Below are 21805 nucleotides of genomic sequence, written 5' to 3' on the forward strand. Positions count from 1 at the left end.
AGTTGAAAAGAGATCAGTCATGGTTTACACGCAAAAAACATAAATGAAAATGGATGATAAAGCTGTGTCCATATTTTCCTTGGAGGAGGTTCAAGGTCTCAAGCAAAGTGGAGAGTGAGAGGGCAATTCAATTCAATAAGGATTTATAATTGGGTTATTCTGATTTGTAACTATCCTCAACAGAAGAGCATGAACTTAAATAAACTAATCCTGGAATGAGGCCAAAGAAAACCAATGTATCAATAGCTACAAGCCATAGAATACTCTAGTTGTTAACACTTACCCCTGGGGCCTGGTCTCGAGAAAACATTCCCCACGTGTGCCAGTTCAGGTTCCTCCGGAATGTCGTGTGCTCAGTTTCACCAAAGCCATAGAGATAATGGGATGGGAGACGGGTGGAGATACGTAGGAACATGTCATTAAAGGTAAAACCAGGGACCTGGGAATCCCAGCTGAAACACAAGAGCAGATCATGAATCAAAGGAGGGTTGAAGAATTCTTGTGGTGTGCATCCCTACTACAAGGATATACAGAATAGTAATAATGACTCTAACTTCATTTACTAGACTTCAGGATAAAGAAAGTCTCTGAAGCATGTGCTTCTTTGGCTGACAGGGCTTTGACTTTAGAGGTGGTTACAGCAAATACATTTAGACAAGAAGACAAGGGGGCTTGGTACAGTAGAAAAATCGAGGATGATACAATAACAACAAAGTAGATGAAATAGTTCCTACCCTAAGGAAACTCACAAGCTAGATATAAAAGTACAGAACAGTTAGAGAACAGTATAATGAACGCTACTAAGTCAGTACAATGAAATATGATTGAGAGGGCTAGGTGGCGCAGTGGATTAAGTGCCAGACCTGGCAGCCAAATGGCACAGTATATAGAGAGCCTGGCCTGGAGTCAGGAAACATTGAGTTCAAATCTGACTTCTGACACTAACTAGCTGTGTGACCACAGGCAGATCACTTAACTGATGTTTACCTTAGTTTCCTCATCAGTAATATGAAGGTAATAACAGCTCCTACCTACAAGAGTTGTTCTAAGTAACAAAGAAGATAATAATTGCACATTCCTTAGCACAATGCCTGGCATAGAGTAAGCATTATATAAATGTTAGTTGCTACCCTTATTGTTAGTATTATAGATGGATTTATTAAATGTCCTAATTGTCAAATTAAAATCTAATTACACCTACTCATTTATCCTACTCCCCTGCACTCCTTCCACTTCCTTCTTTTCCCTAAGCTACCATTACCTTTCTCATACTTACTTAGAGTAGACCAGCTGTTTCTCAGGAAAACTCATGTTGGTCTTTTGATAAGGGATCAAACTTAATAACATGCGGTATACCTTAGGACTTCTGGGGAATTAATTCAAGCTTCTGGAAAAGTTGGGTGACTGAGAAAAAGGTGCCTGGAAAGAACTAGCTTATTATTGTTGCTACTTCATTGAGACAAATTGCTTCAGGTTTGGCTTTCTTTCCTTGGATTATGAAAAAATTGTTTTTTTCATAAAGTTCTACAAGTTCAATTTGGAGGAAAGCCCAGGAGTATTGGGTCTAGGTCGTCCCTGCATCTGGACATATACAATGTGAATCTCACTTCACTCTATAAAGGACATAATAGAGTTGTCTTCCCTACATCAGGTGAATGATTTTCAAATTATTGTCTTGAGAAATAATAATCCAGAGAGATTTTCTATATTTTATTTTTAAGAAATCTTTTGTTTTCTCCCAATCTGGATGCATATAATACCTAGTTTAAATTTTATTTTTTTTACAGATGTAAAAATTTACAAAAGCAGTTGTCCACAAAATCTTAACTGAGTGCCCAATATACATCCAGGTCTCTCCCTGACACATTCAGTGATTCTTACAGGATGTTACATTAACTAATTTTTATAAATATTTTGTATGAAAGTAGAAGAAACAATGCAAATTTCCTCCCATAGAAACATTCAATCATCATAGCCCTGCAAAATATTACAGTTGAAAAGAAACTTGTACATTCTCTGGTAAAATTACCTCACTCTATGGATTAAGAACCTGAAGTCAAGGGATGCCAAGTCACTTGTAGAATGTCCCAGAAGTACTATGTATTTGCATTTGTTCAAGATTTAAGACTTGAATCCAGTTCACTAGTATTTGGTGACCAAACCCAGTAGCTCATTCCATGATTCAAGAAATCAGAGTCAAGTCAATATCTAGATTGTCCACTAATGTCTGTACATATGGAGAAGGAAAGTACTTACATCACAGTGCCTGTGCTTTTTCTGCGGATCTCAATTCCAAATGGGTTTTCCTTGATGTTCACCTCATAGAGAAGACTTTCAGCTTGGCTGATGGGGGAGCTTGGAATATTTAAAGGTACTGGAACTTCATACCTTTTGTTGTTGGGATCATCAATCTAGGAAACAGAAAACCATTATCCCCACAAACAACTTGAGGCTCGCACATTTGGGGGCTTAGAATCAGATTCTACCAATTGAGTGCTGACCGGATTCCATGGTTTCTCAGGCTCAATCAGCTTTTACTCCTGAAATAAGTCACATATGGCAAGAGGAGTACTATCACTCAACTTCTATTTCTCAAGTACACATTGATTCCTTTGTTTTAATGGAAAGGCTGATAAAGCCAAGGCAGAAGTTCTAGAATGAACTATCATTTATTTGTCATCCTCAAAATCTTACTAGATTACATAAAGTATTCAGATCATTAAGTATTATTTCAATGGGATAGTAAAGTTCATGAGGGTAAGAACTGTTTCACTTTTGTGTCTATAGCCCCAGTGCTTGGCATACAGTAAATACTTAAGAAGAATTCTTTTATTCATTCATCCATTCTTTAGAAGAATTTCTACTTCTAAATCTATGATCCCATGATGAGTCTACACAGCAAACAAGGATATGAACTTCACCTTAGGCAGATAATTTTAGTAGAATATTCCTCCAAATCAGATGTTTTCCTCTGCTGCCCCCTTTATCAAGAAAGGCCATTCTAAAGATTAATTTAGATATGAAAATTTATTTGGGGGTTTGGGGGGTAAGGTTACAGGGGATTTTCATTGATCTATGTAATAGTGATGAATTATGATCTCCTTGATGAAAATTGGGTCATTCATGTGTCTGTTTATCAGTGCCCAACATACCATGATGAATACAACAGTCATGTAACATACCTGAAATGAATGTGGTTGAAAAAATTCAAGGTGAGGTGATGACAAACAATATAGAATAATAATTATAGAGCATTTTGCACTTTCCACAGCTCTTTACATACATTACCTCACTTGAGGTCAGTTGCACTCCAAACAGGGAAAATTCTAGAAGGATTATCAACCACATTGTACAGATAAAGAAACTGAAAATAGGTGGCTTCACAATGCTAACACTTCTACTAAATATCAAGAAAGAGATTTAAATGGATGTCTTCTTGACTTCATGTCCATGTACCTGTTATGGTACACTATCTTTCAGAAGATGTCTATGAATCAGAGGTGAGATTTCAGTTGTCTCTTCAGTGATGTACCCATTAAAGTAGAGGTAGGGAGAGATTAAGAAGATGGTCTGATTTAAGAACAAATGGGTTTTGTGTGTGATTTATGCTTTATGCAATCACAAAATCATGGATTTCAATGTCAAATTAGAATTAAAATTATTCCATCATCTCTTCCCTACCTATCGTAATGTCACTTAATACCATGTCCACCATGATAACCACGAACCAAGTGTTTGCTTTTTCTTTCAAACCTTTATAGCCTTAACACTTTAAAGCATTCCCATCATATTGAAAATTCCTTGCCTCATACCTAATTTTCTTTTCTGCTACTGTCATGTCGAGCAGAGCACTGAAGAGAGGAACTTGAAGATAGAGGATACTACATAAATTTTCCACCCATTTGTCCCACCCATTTTAAGATGCCAGAGTTTAGGAATTGCTTGCCTTTCCTTTTTTAGCACACTGCCTAGCACAGAGTGAGCCAATAAGTTCTAGCTGATTGAATTAATTTTGCTGATTCCTGCAAACCTCTCTGTTAGAAGAGTTCTAAAGGAAGTATACCTTGAACTGTAGCATGTTGTTGGTGTGGAAAGTCACCTCCAAGCGAAGCTGATCTATGGGAGCAGAAGGGTAGGGGCTGGCTCCAGGAATTCGAGAGATAGTTGCTGTTAGGCCTGCTGGTCTACTCTGAATGTCAGAGGCAGTATAATAATATTTTGTGATATAGCAAAAAGGGACTCCAGAAGAACTGTTTGGCTGAAAAATAAAAATATTAGAAACTCATCAGAATAACAAAACTGTAGAATAAATAGGTCATATCTAGCCCCATCTCCTTCAAATATTCTCTTAGATTCCTTTTCCAATGTTCAATTCTCAGGAAGTTCTCCCTAATACTTTCATCTATCCCATTTGAAGAGATTTAAGCCATTATCTCATTCGTGCTTCTCTGGCTACAGAAAACTCAAAATCTCTATACATTCATCATATTCTTCAGTCATCTCTTTATTATTCTAAGTTTAATATTGTATTAGGAGTCCAGAGAGAGAAGTTGTCAAGTCCCATCAGGTAGTCCTTCAGAACATTTCTCACCTAAAATCTCTCCATTCACACAGCCAGCTTTTTGAGAGACTCCCATTAACTAATATCAGTTCTATCATAATTTCCTTTCTAAAAAGTTTTGTTGATGTGCTTTTTTAACAATACCATGATTTCTCCTCTTTGCCCCTGAAAATATGCGATGTAACCAATCCTGTTTTTTAGAACAGAAAAACTGAGAGAGAATGAGGTTGGAAGGATAAAGAAAGATAGAGAAATTGAACAAGAAAAAGAAAGAGAAAGAGAGAATGGAGAGGGAAAGGAAAGAAATAGAACAGGAAAGGTGGTAGAGGACAGAAGGAAGGGAAGGCAGAAAGAATAGGAAAAACCAGAAAAATTGATTATCACAACAAAAAAAGTCATTAAATATTCTCAGAATGCAATACTTAAGGACTTCTTGCCTCTAAAAAATGATCTAGATGGGAGTGTTTGCTCATATTTGTTCTTTCTGAAATTTACTGTTATGGTTCAGTCATTTCCATCAGGTCGGGCACTTCATGACGCCATTTGGTGTTTTCTTGGCAAAAATAATGGAATGGTTTCCTGTTTCCTTCACCAGTTCACTTTACAGACAAGGAAACTGAGGGAGACTGGGTTAAGTGGCCTGTCAAAGGTCACACACCTAGCAAGAGTCTGAGGCTGGATTTGAACTCAGATCTTACTGACTCCAGGTCCCCTGTTCTATTTACTGTGCCATCTAGCTGCCCTGAAATATCCTTCTATTTGGTTTCCCTGCCTCAACTCTCTTCATACACAACCATACTCTCCACTTAAGGGCCAAAGTGATTTTCCTAACGCAAAACAGACCCATCCTCACACTAAACTCCAGTGGTGTCCTATTATTCTAGGATCACATATAAAATCTTCTCTTTGCTATCACATCCGGGTTCCTTCCAATACTTCTAGTCTACGTATAATTTACCCCTCATGCTCTATGATCCAGTTACAATACCATGACTGTAGTCCTTTTAATAATGCAGTCATCTCCATCCAATCCCCTTTCCTCTACATTAGCCATCTTCCATACCTGGAATTCTCTTTCCCTTCACCAAACTCTTGGAGCACATTCTATAGGACGCCTTTCCCAGTTACATTCCCTCCTCTGCCAAGTTGTTAGAGCATTTCCCTCTAAACTGCCTTCCATATACTCTACATTTATCTTTCAGGTAGCAAATGACTAACACATTGTCTCTTCAATTTGAATTGGGACAGCAGGGAAACAAAGATCTTATGTTCCTCCTTTCTTTGTATCTCTGATGACTAGCACAATGCTATGCACATATTAAGCATTTCATAAATTCTGCTTCAGTGCCTGAGATGCATTGCCTTGTCAGCACATAAGACTATAGAACTTTGCCTGAAACATTGTCCCATAGAAACTGAATTAACTACAAAAATTTATATATTTCATTAAAGTTTTCAAAGTTCTTTCTTTCATTAATTCCTTAATCCTACCCATGGATATAAACAGGATTTCTTGGCCCCATTTCATAGACTAGGAAAATGAGGCTGAGGCATCATGGGACTTTCCCATCCCAGAGCTGGGATTTCAAGCAGGTCTTTTCTGATTCTAGGTCCAACACTTTTTCAATTACACCCCAGTGGCTTTCTTTCCTAGATCTTCTCTTTGCTTCTTTCTTCCCCACTTCCCACATACTTCTCAGAGGAGCATGTTCAACTTACTTTTCTGATTTTGAATCCAAAAAGAAGCATGATATGAGTGTAAACCAAGGGCCAAATTTCTCCGTACCTTCTTGTGCCATGAGGAAACTTTTGAGTAACTTGTCCGTATTTTACATTTTTCCCAGTGCTCTGGCATACCAGGGTTTGGGCTACTCAAGGCTGTGATTTATATTTGCAATGAGTCACAGAATCAATACAATTTCCTCCTTGGCATGATTCCACAGGGAAGAGAATTCAGCAAAGTCTTTGGCTAATTTCTCCTGAAACTTACTATGCTACTAATGTAGTACCTTCGGCTTGGGGGGCATGGAGAATAGATGCTCCAATTTCACATCTGTGAAGACTGGGAAGATTCTTGATTTCATAGGGCCTTCTAGAATTGAGACCTTATCCTCATGTACACCCTTTCCTAATTAGCTAAACTTGAAGTGTTTACAAACCAAAAACCCTACAGAGATGCACACTTACTTGATAATAACCAGTTTCCTCCTTGGTATTTCCACAGACATAAACTTCTTCACAATTGAGACATCAGGGCTACTTAAGCAGTTTATAGGGAGAGACTGAACTATCTTTGTCATGGTCATTCCTTCTCCTGGTTCTCCCTAAAGAGAGTTGCCTCTCATCTCTGCCTAACCTTCTCTATCTCACCTAATCTCATCAAAATCGATGAAAGGCACCAATATGATGAAGTTAAAGTGAAGTAAAGGAGAAAGTAAAAACCTGATAATCTTTGTGTGTGTGTGTGTGTGTGTGTGTTTGAATTTGTGTGTGTTTGAACTTGTGTATGTAAAATCTTACCTCCCAGACACAGTCCCTCAAAAGACAGTTTTCTTCATTGACACCATCTTCATCAGGGTAGCAGTCAAATTTTTCTGTATCTGTGAAATGATTGTGCCATTCCACTGTGTATTCCTTCCCTAGCTCAAGGTGAAGCCCTGTGATGTTAGCAACCTGTCAAGTCAAAAAAGATGTTGCAAGTCAGTGAGCGTCACCATTTCAATCATACAAAAATTGTATCTTTTCACCACACACAAAACTGGGCCTCTTTATCACAACTCTGACAGAATCTCTGGATGTTTTTCCCTTCCTTCTTTCTCCCATCATTCAATAACAATGACTAAGATCAAGGAGCTAATATTTATTTCATGAAAAGAAATGATAACTGAATAAATTTTCTTTGGAAAAAAGCTGTATCATCCACTCAATCACTCATGCAAAAATAAAGGACTTGACACAGGTGTCTCTAAATCTCCTTTTCAACCTCTGAGTCTATGGCTCTAATTTTAGATATTATTTCAAAGCTTGACAGAAGGTTTGATAGAACAGTGGGAAATAATGAGCAGGATCGTTGTGGCCCTTTCATAGAATCCATTGTATAACATTTTATCTTCTGAACCAGGCAGTAAAGACAGCTTCCCATTATTATCTTGATCCTTTTAAGTGGAATCATCATTCTCAAAGGAGAACTACCTATTCCTCTCTCTCAAATTCTATTTTATCTGAAGAGGACCCAATTAAAAAGTTGAGAAGTACATTAAGAAAATCTCAAGGGGTCAGAAGATTTTCAAAATATTATCACTTGAGGTCATCTCTGAAGAAATTTTTTCACAGTGACAAAGGATTCATAAAGCATTGTCAGGAGCTTTGTTCCAATAAACCTTCCACATATTTGTATAATGATGAGGAATATTCCCAGTTCACATATCTTTAAGGTACAATGCAAATTGGACAAAGGACTGCATGGAAATTAAAAATGAGTGTGTCACCTTAACTGGGGTATTGAAAAATACTAGTAACTGTAATAATAACTAAAGAGATCAATATTAGGGAATAGTGAAGAAGGATTTCTGGTACTTCTGTTTCTGGGACTTTCACACTTTAAAAGGCTATTTTGGCTTTTCCTTCAATAATTAATGTAAAATAAAAGCAGTCATGAAAAAAGGCAAATGGAGATAAAGCAAGGTGACATTTGGTTGTGAATATTTTTGGAGGAATAAAGCAAGCTTGATACTTCACAGAGACTTTTTTGTCTTACAAGAAGGTAGACCTGAGGTTAATACGATTCAGCTCTAAATACTCCAACATCTACATGTTCATTCCAAATCTACACTTATACCTAGAGCATCTAATAGTGACTTTGTGGCATTAGGAAAACCTCAAATTATTTCTGATGCCTTTTATATACAAAAAATATCTAAAATGAACTTTAATAACATTCCCATTTAAATATCAATTAAAATATATAAAAAAGACTAATGTTTAAAAGTGTGAAACAGGAGAATGTAGCTATCCAAAAAAATTGATTGGTTTAAATGCCCAATAAATGAGAATGGTTGAGGAAACATTTACCTTTGTTGCAGAATCATACTTGATCACAGCATTAGATTGGATTGGAACATTATTTTCTGTCACAATAACTGTAACTGCTGGGACGTTCAACCCAAAGATTCTGATCTCTTCAAATGCTAGGCCATCTGGATCACTGTAGTTCATGTGCAGAACTTTCACATCTAGGAGGTTCTAAAAGACACCCAAAGATAGTTCCCATGTTATCCTGCCCTACCTCCAATTCTATAATAACAACCCTCTCCCAAGATAGCCAAAGGGCAAAGATCCTATTAACCCATTTTATCTTCTCTAGCAACTGAAGGAAGAGATTGTATTAGGATTGAGGCAGAATAATGGTCCTAACTCATGAGTAGTGTCTCTTGTTTCAACCCTTACTAAAGGAGCAGCTCCCTTAGGGAGATGGCTGAAAAGATTAGAATTTCTTCTTGTGTTAGCATGGATGCTACCATGAGTCTTCTCTTCTCCACCCAATGATGAGTAAGTTCATTTACCTGGCCTATATGAAATCAAGTACTAAGTTCCCCCTGGTGGCTTCAGACAGTCATATTTGATTCTAGTTCCTGGTACACTCTCTAGATCCTCTAGACATTTACTTAGTAGAAGTATGAGCTTTATGAGTGATGTGTCCAAGTCTGTCCAAATTCTCTGTCCAACCAACCCAAGAAACCAATAAATTTTATGTTGGTACACAAAGACAAGATCTGTGAATCTGTCTAGAGCATATGCATACTTGGTTTTACTCTAGAAGAGGAGAACGGAAGGAAATAAGACTGGGTAGCAGAGGAAGTAAATGAGACTTGTGATTTCCTGTCTTTACAAAATAACAGTTATGAAAACTCTACCAGGTCAATAACTCATCTATAACTTTCAGTCCTAAAATGACACCTGGGGCACTGAAAGGTGAAATACCTTTCCATGGCAACACAATTAAAATGGTCAGGAGGACTGAAAGTCAGTTCTTTTCTGGTTTCACACATGGCCCTTATCCACTGTGATATGCAAGACCTTTCCATAAATCATACATGCTTTTATATGTCCAAACATATTTCTATGTAGAAATATTACTATAAGCAGGATGGAGCCAATAAATAACCACTCTATAAAGTTTCATTTAATAGTTCCTGTGCTGTGCTGATACATATCATACGTAAAAATACATACATTTTATTCACTAAATGCAAAATCAGTTTAGCAATGTCTAAGAAACTCTCCATCGCAATTCATCACTTTGAACTAAAGCAAAATTTTTGAAAGGATTTCTTGTTCTCTATTTTTCTTTGCGAGTTTGAGAAGATTCTCAAGTGAACAGAAATTTTTATTTAAAGGTGATTCGACTTTTGAAAAAGAAAGGAGAACGTATTGGATTCCAAAGTCTAAGACGTTGTTACACAAGATGACTTAAATTACAGATATCTGTCTAAAGGAATTATAATGCTTAGGACTTCTGACTTTAGGAAACTTTACAGTATAGGAGCTAGAGTATTAGGTCAACTTTATCTATGAGCCAGAAATGAACACTAAAATGACACTTCCCACAGAAACCTAAAAAGTGTTGTCAATGATCACATAGTCTTTGGGTAATAAACTGAATTTTATGAGTGAACAAGCCTTATTCTCTTCATTGTTGCCCACTGAAGACAAGGATGATGGAAGGGAAAAATTAATTTGGGAATTGAACAGCTAAATAACATAATATCTGGGAATGATATTCATATGGCAATGATGTAAGCAGCTGATTAGCTTTGTGACTTTGAACAAGAAACAATCTCTTTTCTCTCAGCTTCCTCAACTCTAAAATGGAGATAATGACAGCATCTAATTCACAAGGTTAATGTCAGAAACTAATGAGACAATATTTGTTTAAAAAGAGCTCAGCACATTGCCTGGCATATAGGTGCTACATGAATACTCATTCCTGCTGACTTCCCTAAAATGCTTTCAAAAAACTTAGTCAAGGTGGGACGAAAGATGGTCAAGAAGGAAATCATTCTAGTGAAAAGGAGAAATGGGATTTGTCTGAAAACACTAATGGGTATACAAGGGAAACTAATCAATCAACTTAGATTGTGAAAAGAAATGTGTGGAAGACTGAAGTAAGACAGGATGATTCAAAGAACTTGCCCCGTTCCATAAAAGTAGCATCAGGAATGATATAGCTGAGGCTGGCAAAGCAATCTGAAGATAACAAAAATAATTTCATTTAGCTTTTAAGACATATTGAAAAAGGGGAGGCTCCAAAATGGACAAAGGATTTGACATTATTTAAAATATTAGAACACAAATGACTAATGGTGGATTAATATCAAAGACAAAGAAGGAGACAAGTAGAAACCACTTACTACCTTTAATGAATTTAACTCACCTGGCCTAGATAAACTATATCATTGGGGCCTGAAAGAGCTAGGAGATGGGATTACTGAGCAACTGTCAATAACAGGTGAAAGACTGTAAAAAATAGAAGTACCACAAGACTGGGGTAAGGATACCTAAATTTTCGAACAACAACAATGAAAAAGTGTGGAGGCAAGAGAAAAGAGACAACTGAAAGAAAAGAGATAAGTGATCTACTATCTGACATGACAGGGTTAGGGAAAGAGAGAACAGAGAGTGGAGGAATTGGGAAAGGAAATTCGTTCTTTCTCCTTCCTGGTCTATTGTATCATGTCTTCTCTATGAGGATGAAGTTACTGAGAAGTCTTTCCTCAACTCTAATTTGAGGTGATGACATGCTCTAATAGGCTCTTTTGAAACTTGTCTCTGTATGTTTTGGGAAAAATGATGGGTTGTGGCTCTAAGTCATGGCTCAGAGAAGTGTTATCATAAGATGGGCTTTACTCCATACCATTTTTATCATCTGTCAGTGCCACTAATTGTCCTAGGAAAATGAAGAGTCAAAGGCACCCATAATACTCACCTGACTGACAGAGAAGGTTGAGAAATAGTAACTCCCTCTTTCATAAGTATCTGAAACAAGATAACAGAGTGAATTTTACTAAGTCTTATCAAGTCCAACTTGAGATACAAGACGCTCACCATTGACTTTTGCTACCTTTCAGACCCTTCATCTTCCTGATTGTTCCACATTCTGTGTTTTCAAGACACTCACATCTACACAATACAGTGGAAATACTCAGGACCTTGCACACTGTGCCATGAATGGTTCTCAGAATTCTATAGTTCTTGAAAAAAAAAGCCTTGTGATTGCGGGAGACAAATCTGTGAGAATACTGCCAAATGGGCATTGATTTTACAAGAATTACTCTTTTTTGTAAACAGTTAAGATCAGAAAGGCAAGAAAAACCAATATTGTCTTTCTTTGCTTTATTCGAGTCTATCACTGCTCAAAGACAACTGGAGACACTGCAGTCAGTGTCTGAAAAGAAACCTTTAGTCCATGATTTTCACATTCACTGCCTCCAATTTTTGTCATTAGAAATCTTGGTAAGAGAGAGTAGTATGGGCCTGTGCTGTCATTAGTGTAGAGAGCTCCTGGTAAGGAACTTCCTCTACCACTGAAGACCAGGACATTCTTTGCGATATAAAGGGTTAGAGAATTGGCTGGGACACTTAGATATTAAGGAATTTGATGAGAATCATGCAACCAATGTGTGACCCAAGTACAAACCAAATTCATGCCTCCATGACCCCCTAGGAAAGTTATCCAGTCAAATGCTGGATAGGATGAACTCTTAGTTTATAAATCAAGCTTATTTTATTATACTTTTCTGTGACTTTCTACTTCCAAAATCTTTTCCTATCCTCCAAATAACTTAAGAGTTGCATCATAGTCAAGAGACAAAATGAGAAATAGAGATTAAGGAAGAGGGAGCTAGGGAGGGAAACAGAAAGTGAAGAGAGGGTGGAGAAATGAAAGAGACAGGGAGGAAGAGAAGAAGAGAGGAAGAAGGAAATAAAGGAAGACAAAAGGTAGAGGAAGGGAGAATGAAAGAGATAGAAAAGGAAGGTATGGGGAAATAAGGAATAATAGGGGGAAAGGGAGGGATAAAATGAAAGAAGAAAAAAATGAAAGAGGGAGAAGTCAAAAGTGTAAAAGAGAGAAAAACAGATGGACAGAGAGAGAGAGAGAGAGAGAGAGAGAGAGAGAGAGAGAGAGAGAGAGAAAGGAGTCAACTGAACTTAAGAAAACCTAACTTACCAATACTCTGTCCATCATCCCAGAAAAACTCTCCTTCAGCTGTCCCATTGTCAGATAAAGCCACAATCAAACCCAGGGAGTTTTTCCGACTAGAAACATCAGAAATTATAATCAGTCCTCCTCCTTCCCTTGACAAGTTATTTGGCAAGCCTTTATTAAGCTACTATTAGGAACAGGACACTGTGTTAGAGACTAGAAGTTCATAGGAAGGGGAAAAAAGAAAAGATTCCTGAATTCAAGGAATTTAAATCCTAATGGGGAGAGGGAATGACAGTATGTAAGTTATTACAGGATATTCACGGATAAGTAAATATTAAAAAAAATAGAACATTTTGGACTGCTATGGGGGAGCAGTTGAAACACCAACTATTGGAGGATTCAGGAAATACATTATATAGGTTCCACTTACTCAAGAGAGAAACTAAGGGTTTCCCAGAAGTAAAGATGAGAAAAGAGAGCATTGCAGGCATGCGGGACAGACTGTATACTAAGCCCTCACTAAGGTATGAGATGGACAATCTGGATGAGAACAGTTGAGCTGGTACTCAGAGTGTGAGAGGTAGAATAATGTGGGATATACTTGGAAAGATGAGCTACACCCATATAGAGATGGGTTTTTAATGGTATACAGCAGTTTATTCTTGATCTAAGGGGGAGCCACTGAAATTTCCTAAGTCCATGAGCAGGGACCTCAGAATTATGCTTTACTTCTCTCAGTTGGACAAGAAAATGGAGGATGGTTTGGAGAGGGGAGAGGCTGGATAAAAGAAGGCCAATTAGGAAGGTATTGTAATGTTCTGGGAGATTGGTGATAAAGGCCTGAGTGAGAGTAGAGGCCATGTAAGTGGAAAGATTATCCCTCATGACTCTTTGAAGGATACTTATGTTCAGAGACTTTTCCCATGATTCTTGAAAGGTACCAAGCAGAAGTGAATATCAATTATGACCTTGCAAAATGTTTCAACTGCATTTTCAACACAGGTTCATCTTATTTTATCTGTCATGAAGTAGATAGTGAGGTATTCCCATAAAATACATCACAAAGTTCTTGCATTCATACAATAAATTATGTCATGGTCAGTCAGTCAACAAACTGTGCTCACTCTGTGCCAGGCATTTGCTCAGTGAGGAGGGTGCAAAGAAGTAAAAAAAAAAAGTTCCTGCTCCCAGGGAGCTATAATCAAATAGAGGCAAAAAATGCCAAGAGGCACAGATGAGGAGGCAGAGCATTCCAGGCTTGGAGGACACAGCTAATGAAAACCCAGGATGTTCTGAAATCCCGTTTAAATAACAAAATTAGCCTGATTCTCGTGATTCTCTTGGTAATGAACAAAAAAGACAAAAAAAAAAATGATAATCACAGAAGAAATCATAATAACTCACATTTACACAACCACTTAGGATTTAGAGTATTTTTGTTATACTCAAAATAAATGCAATTGGGTAGGAAGTTTAAGTATAATGAGAGGACTGAAGTCCTTGGAGTTGGGTGGAATTCTCCCAAAGTCACATAGCTAGAATTCAACTCAAATCCAAGCATTTTTGGCTCCAACACAATGACTCTATCCACTACTTTTCAAGAAAAGGACAAAGAATATGGGGATATGAGTCACACCTTTGGAAAGGAAAGAATATTGTTCCCCTCACCTGTAGTACGTGTTATTTGCAGGTTTTTGCCAGGGAAGGATGTAGCCCCCACGGATGTGCAGATTGATGTGGTCAAGAGGGGCTAGCAGGTTCTTCCATTGTCCCCTCACTCCAATGTCGGAGCCCTATGGTTGAGAGGAAGACCAGGAGGAAAATGAGTTCTTCACCCATCCTAGCTCAGTAACTTAGAAGAAAAAGGACAAAGGTATCTCTGCTTTTGGATCCCCACCACGGGATCTCACACACTAATTATGCTTATCTACTTATAGATTCTTCTGAGTCCCCTCTGCATTTTCCTCCTTCCTTTTGATTCATTTACAAGGAAATGATACCTCTCTTCAAAGAAAGCTAAAGCCCACACTAGCCTTCAAAAGGACCACATCCCTTCACAAATGTTTATTTTTCTTCTTACTGCAAATTCATGGTGGGCCTCACTCTACTCTATCTCTCTAACTCAAGTTATGAGTTCCCTGGGACTGGACCCTTCTTCAGACTTCTACATGGATATCCTCAGAAATCAGTAAGGGCTTTGAATACAGTGAGTACTCAATCAATGAAGTAAGCTAACAGCCAGGAAGGATAGAAGATAAATGTGTGACAAAGATATTGGAATTCTTTTTTTGAAAAGATCACTTGGAAGAAAGCTTAAAAAGACTACATACCTAGAACACGGAAAAGGAAAGTCACTGCTTATTTAGGCCACTTTCCTCAGGGAAAACTGAGTTTTCAAGTACATTGGGGGAGTGGAAGGTAGGAGGAATTATTCCTCTACTATCTTGGTTATGGTGACTCAGTCTTCAGGGAAATTTTTAAAAAAACAGCTTAGAGATTATTTAAAATAATTAAATTAAAATAATTTTTAAATTTAAATTAATTAATGCATTAAAATGTTTTAAGGCTCTGAGAATATTCAAAGTATGGGATGGCTGAGAGGCACCTTCAAAGCGAACTCTTTTCATTTCCTCACTTAACAGATGAGGGAATAAAGGTCAAATAACTCAACAAACATTTCTTTGGCACTTACTAACATTCAGGGACTACACAATTGGTTGAAAGTAGTTACACTGAGGAAATAAGTACTATGCTGACCAAAACTAGCTTGAGAATTCTAGAATCTCTTAGCAAAAATGGCTCTAACCATTTCCCAGAGTTCTCCTTCTCCAGTGGGATAGAATCACTACACTCAGCTCACAATATCTGCTTAAGTATTGGACAAAGTAATTAGAAAATAGCTGCCTTGAGGTGAATCTCAAAATGTACAAACAGGAAATCCTGAAAAAGTATGAATGATAGTGTATGACAGAGTCAATCAAGCAAGAACTGCTTGGGGCAAAGCTTACACAGATTGTGACAGTATTCGAGAGGGATACCTTTACTGCAACATACCATTGCACACTCAAAACTTTCACACTATTTTGAATACAGGGTGTATGAGTTCTCATGTCCCATGAAAGACACTTACTGTGTAATAATCATACCAGCTGGCATTGGGGAAGTAGGCAGTCACATTCCAGGTATTCTACAATAAATTAGGTAAGTATTTTTAATGGAATAAATACATGGACAAATTGATCAAAATTTTCTAGAAGGATTAACATTATTAAAAACTACTACATTTAAGACTATTCAAAAACAAATATCCAATGGATTTATCATTTCATGATTATCTTCCAATGACCCCCTCACTTACAGATAGGGAGGGGTATCATTCATTTTATAGATAAGGAAATTGAAGCCTCAAGAATGATTTTAAGCTGCAGAGCATTTTGATGAAAACACAAGGACTAGAATGCCCAGCTCTGACCTGTTTCTACTACTCAAAATTATATCTCAGTTTGGATCTTATCCAGGATCAGGAGAATCCATACTCACAGGTTCCAGGACAGGGCTGACTAAGAAGGCTGGACCCCACAAAAATTGACGGAATACGTCCCAGGTTTCTTTGTCTTCCACAAACCTGAGCAGAGAAATGTGGTGTCACAATTCAGTGATATGGATAATGTTCTCTTGGGTGATTGCATCATTGAAGCTTTAACTCCAAGGCACCTTAGAAATCAGCCTAAATTGATGATTCTGACAAGTCTCCAGGGCCTTAGGTTCCATTCAAGATAAGCCCAACTTCTGTCCCCTTTGAGGCATTCCTTCTTCCCCCAGAGCTGATTCAATCAGGCACAGATAAGGATATTCATCATGGTGCATTTGAAATATCAAAGTGACTTTTCCTTATTTCCCAGCCAAGGGCATTACTCCTACTACTATGTCGAAGTTCAAGAAATGTTTTAAACTAATGTTGGCCAATTCATCATAAAAAGGCAATCATTTTGCTGCTTTAAAAAGAAAAAAACATAATTTATTATATCACTAAACCAAAAAGAAGACTTTTGGATTATCAGCTGTCCCTACATAATATTCATCTTTTAAAAGACTAAAACTTAAAGAAAACCCATGTATCTGTACAGAGCTTAAAGATTTGCAGAATGCTTTCCTCACGGAAAACCTATGAAGTAGAAAGGGACATTATTATTGTCCCCACTTTATACATAAAAAACCTGAGCCTCATAGAGAATATGTGGCTTGCTCATGGTTACCTCTGAGATCAACAACAACAACAGTTATTCTATCTTTAAGGCTCATGCTTGTTTCCTTAGGGTACTCTATACCCAAGGAATATACCTCACTTTAGAATGAATCAATGAATGAAAAAGCACTGATTAAGTGCTCACTGGACTCAAGGCAGTGGGGAAACAAACAGAATAGCAGAACAGACTGTTCCCAAGGACCTGCCACTCTAACAGGAAGAGGCAACACATAAGGACCTGCCTGCTGCAGTTCAAAAGGGAATCCAACATACGACCCAGAGACACCAAGTGGGCACTTACTCATGAAGCAGGGGACGGACAACAGTGCTGCCTTCTACATGGGCCTTGTGCATCAGGGTGTAGAGGTAAGGCAACAGGGTGTATCTTGTCTGAAGGACACTTCTTGAAAGATCCTCAAAGGTGGAATTCCAAGACACAGGGTCTTGTCTCTAGAGATAGAAAGAGGGAATACTCATACCAAATCCTTCACCTGACTTCACTGGGAAATAGGCCAGATACCCAGAGAGTTGCCCTCTACTACACAGGGAATCTGCAGAACCTTTGCTTCCTAATTGTCCAGGCTGCCATCCTCCCTGACCTTGGCAAGGAAAGACAATCTGATTTTTCTTTCACTGCTTTGCTATCCCTTAATATACACTAAAAATATTTAAACCATATACTCCAATATATCATGGGAAACACAGACCACATATGAATTTGTTCTTTAGCAGGCTTACATTGCAGTGGCTTACAAACAAAGAGCATATGTGTGAAAGATAAGAGGGACCCTGACATTGTAAGCTACGGGCAGAACTGTGACAACTGCAGAGATTCGGGAGAGAAGATATCTATACTCTTGATGATTTTTTGTCTTGAGATTATGGACAAAGTGAGATATTCTAGAAAACTCCACTGGCTATGCGAATGTGGGTCATGTAGTTCGTGATGAAGAGAAGGAATGATGACTACTAAGGTTGCTTCCAAGAAAGGGGGCTCCATTAAGTCATGGGGAGGAATTGAAGCACAGGGTCACAAGAGCAGATCTGAGGCACAATCTGGTATCTCACCCTGGGCCCAAGTGTGTTGTGGTTCCTAGAGAAAGGGTAAAAGGCTCCCAGTTGAGTCCAGCGAGCACACATCTCATATTCAGCATCTTGAAAGAACCCACAGATATCAGCTCCTGTCTGAGAACAAAAAGGGAAAACATAGAATGAAGATTTTCTGGGTTTCTGAAACAATCTAAAAGTGTTGAAGTGAACTAGAGTGAGACTTACATAGGATATTCCAAAGAGACTGAATTCCATCATGCCTGCAATAAAAAACATACCCATGTTGTATCAGGCTCTTACCTTCAACGATCATTGACTTAGAGAGCTCAGCATGGAGAAAAGTTCAATGAAATACATGAATTAACATAATTGACTAGTCAGTGACCTGAGCTCATTGATTCTCATCAAGAGTCCAGAAAAATTATAGACTTGCTGAGCACATAGGCTGGATTCCTCTCCCCTCCAAGAGAAACCTTTAGGAAAAGCCCTGCACATACCAATGATGGATTTATAGAGCTGGTCCCATGCTGCTGTGTTGTCTCCCAGCCAATGTCCTGCCCATTTTCCTGAAGAAGGGAAGGTTGAGCGAGAGATCACAATTCCTCTCTCTCCTGTGGCCTCTTGCATACCTCTGATTAGGGAAGAAAAACAATAAATGACAGACTATCTGGGCAAGGTCAGAGAACTTTCCCTCTCAGGGGGTCCTTACAGTGAAGCCCATGAGCTTTGGACTGTTCTTAGCCAATGACTGGGGGAAGAAGATGGGAAAGTGGGCTTCTAAAAGCAACCTGTACTTTGTACAGGAAGAAATTAAACTAGGAGGTGCATTAACTCCAAATACCAAATAACAAAAATGATTTATTTATGTGAGTGTGTGTGTGTGTGTTTCCATGTATGTGAAGAGGAGCATATTTTCCTTTAGATTTTGAATAAATTGACTGCGTTAATGATGTGTCACTTAGAATAATTCTTATCAATAACTATTTCCTACACATACAAAAGAAATTCAAGACAGGAACTGGGCCAGCAATGTCATTCATCTAGAACTCCAATTCTGTTTAATTGTTCTATGGGCCTGGGTAGAGACAGGGACTTACTCATATGTGGGCTTTGTCTGGGACCAGCCATAGAGACTGTGTACATCATAGTGTCTCACTGGCCTTCCATCAGGCAGGACCTGCTGACTTTCCATGCACAAGGTCTTACTGCTCAGACCACTGTCTCTTGACTCCAGATCTGAGAAAAGAGATGCAATGATAGAGAGCCCCTCCCCAATAATGGCAAGTACATCACATCTGAAGGAGGAGAAGGAGGTGGGGGTAGTGGAGGCCATGAGACAGGCTCCAGGAGGAGTTTGGGATAGATAAGCAACTTAGAGCTACAAGGTGTTAAGCTTTGAAAAGCAGGTTACAGTGTTCACTAGGACATGGATAACAGAAAAAATGAATTTTGAGCACAATGTCCAGACCATTGGGACCTTAGAGACTGGCTAAGTGGAAGTGCTTGCCAATGTATATTAAAGATTTTGGCCTATACTCTATGCAAGCCCAGGACATGAACAAAGACAGTTTAGAATAATGATAGGTTTTTCCCTTGAGATACTATCATGCCAATGCCAGGCTGCAAGTAATGAACTAAGGCAAATATTCAGCTCAGGTCTTTAATAAGGTCATCCTGAGTCTGGGTAATATTCTCCCAATAGAAAACATACTTACAGGGCATATAAGGAGGGTGGTTTAGTGTGGTATTCCTGCAACCTGGAGGAACTGCCCCATTCACAAAGCTTGCTGGTTCGTTCATATCCTGAAAATATAAAACAAATCTTTACGTATATGTGAATCATGTACATACCTGAATATGTTGTCATTACCTTCTAGGAGACAATGACGAAATGACTACACCTGTTACATTCATCACATATGGGGAGACTTATTAATCAGAAGTGGCATCACCTGGAAGCATTGGGCCTTGGTTTCTCTCAGGCCATGCTGGAGAGTCAAACACACTCAAGGGAAATACTGAATTCACTTCAGTGAAAAAAGGTAAATTCTCTTGTGTGTTGTTACAATACGCATCTTCCCTGAAGGATAAGATTATGGTGAATGTATGAGAGAAAAATTGATTGTTAGACCAGCTGAGCATGCAGAGTGCAACCCAGCCCAGCATGCAGAGCATAGCCCAGCATGGAACAACAGGGACCAGACCCAGAACAGCCTTCAGGGCTCCACTGGCAGCAACAGTTCCCAGACTGCTCAACTCACAAACACCATAGACAGTTCAAAGGTCAGTGGGAGGACTCCTTTACCAAGGAGAGGAGAGTTTAGTCTGGACCTGCAGCACAAGGCACTGCAATGGCAGCTTCCATTTGGGGAACCCTCTGCCTAGAGCCCCTCGGGGAACTGAGAAGCTGATCTGAATCTCAGCCCTGAGTGGCAGCTCTGGGAGACCTCTGCCTAAAAGCCCTGGGGCAATGGAGCCACTGATCTGATTCTGAGCTCTTCTCAGGGGTGGGGAGTGGCACTGGCAGTAGAGCTGGAGGTGGTTGTGGTGAGAGAATTCCAATTGCAGATCTGGACAGAAAAGTTTTTGGTTGCTCCCAGATCAGTGAGCAAGCCAGGGGAGGGGTAAACTTTTCTTCATTGATTGTGCCACCTTGGAGGAATTCAGAACTTACAGTTCCCCAGGGTATACCCTCCTCTTGACAAAGGACTCAAAAGTCAAGTTAATAGCTGGAAAGATGCCCAAAAAAGGGAGAAAATTAAGATTATAGATTGTTACTTTCTTGGTGCACAGGTATTTTCTTCCATTCTTTTCGATCAGGAAGAATAAAGCATAGCATCAGAGGAAGACAAGGGTTCTGTGTCCAAAACCTCCAAAATAGATACGCAGTGATCTCAGGCCATGGAAGAGCTCAAAAAGGATTTTGAAAATCAAGTAAGAGAGGTGGAGGAAAAATTGGGAAGACAAATGAGAGCAATGCAAGAAAATCATGAAAAGTGTGTCAACAGCGTGCGAAAGGAGATCCAAAAAAAAACTCAGAAGAAAATAACACCTTTAAAAATAGGCTAACTCAATTGGCAAAAGAGGTCCAAAAAGCCAATGAGAAGAATGCTTTAAAAAACATAATTAGCCAAATGGAAAAGGAGGTTCAAAAGCTCACTGAAGAATATAGTTCTTTAAAAATTATAATGGAGCAGATGAAAGTAATGGTTTTATGAGAAACTAAGAAATTACAAAACAAAACTGAAAGAATGGAAAAATGGAAGATAATGTGAAATATCTCATTGGAAAAACAACTGACCTGGAAAATACATCCAGGAGAGACAATTTAAAAATTATGGGACTACCTGAAAGCCATGATCAAAAAAAAAGAGCTCAGACATCATCTTTCATGAAATTATCAAGGAAAACTTCCTTGATATTCTACACCCAGAGGGCAAAATAAATATTGAAAGAATCCACTGACCACCTCCAGAAAATGATCTGAAAAGAGAAACTCCTAGGAACATTGTAGCCAAATTCCAGAGTTCCCAGGTCAAGGAGAAAATATTGCAAGCAGCTAGAGAGAAAAAAATTCAAGTGTTGTGGAAATATAATCAGGATAACACAGGATCTGGAAGCTTCTACATTAAGAGATTGAGGGTCTTGGAATATGATATTCCAGAAGTCAAAGTAACTAGGATTAAAACCAAGAATCACCTACCTAGCAAAACTGAGTATAATACTTCAGGGGAAAAAATGG

At 38.5% G+C, this 21805-nt stretch overlaps 1 protein-coding gene across 1 annotated transcript in view; it reads right to left on the reverse strand.

Annotated features, from left to right (window-relative positions):
• The window catches only part of LOC140533147 (uncharacterized), a 212479-nt gene that overhangs the window by 53211 nt on the left and 137463 nt on the right, over nucleotides 1-21805 (reverse strand). Inside the window, exons 82-97 of the mRNA XM_072652516.1 lie at nucleotides 19779-19866; nucleotides 19161-19299; nucleotides 18561-18694; nucleotides 18289-18323; nucleotides 18082-18198; nucleotides 17315-17463; nucleotides 16308-16392; nucleotides 15898-15954; nucleotides 14436-14560; nucleotides 12789-12877; nucleotides 11547-11596; nucleotides 8633-8803; nucleotides 7082-7234; nucleotides 4064-4258; nucleotides 2257-2411; nucleotides 284-452 (exon numbers count right to left, since the gene is read on the reverse strand). Coding sequence (XP_072508617.1) covers nucleotides 284-452; nucleotides 2257-2411; nucleotides 4064-4258; nucleotides 7082-7234; nucleotides 8633-8803; nucleotides 11547-11596; nucleotides 12789-12877; nucleotides 14436-14560; nucleotides 15898-15954; nucleotides 16308-16392; nucleotides 17315-17463; nucleotides 18082-18198; nucleotides 18289-18323; nucleotides 18561-18694; nucleotides 19161-19299; nucleotides 19779-19866 — 1911 coding nt within the window. The remainder of the gene's footprint in view (nucleotides 1-283; nucleotides 453-2256; nucleotides 2412-4063; nucleotides 4259-7081; nucleotides 7235-8632; nucleotides 8804-11546; nucleotides 11597-12788; nucleotides 12878-14435; nucleotides 14561-15897; nucleotides 15955-16307; nucleotides 16393-17314; nucleotides 17464-18081; nucleotides 18199-18288; nucleotides 18324-18560; nucleotides 18695-19160; nucleotides 19300-19778; nucleotides 19867-21805) is intronic.

The sequence above is a fragment of the Notamacropus eugenii genome, chromosome 3 (genome assembly GCF_028372415.1).
Source record: "Notamacropus eugenii isolate mMacEug1 chromosome 3, mMacEug1.pri_v2, whole genome shotgun sequence".
In the NCBI taxonomy this organism is placed as follows: Eukaryota; Metazoa; Chordata; class Mammalia; order Diprotodontia; family Macropodidae; genus Notamacropus; species Notamacropus eugenii.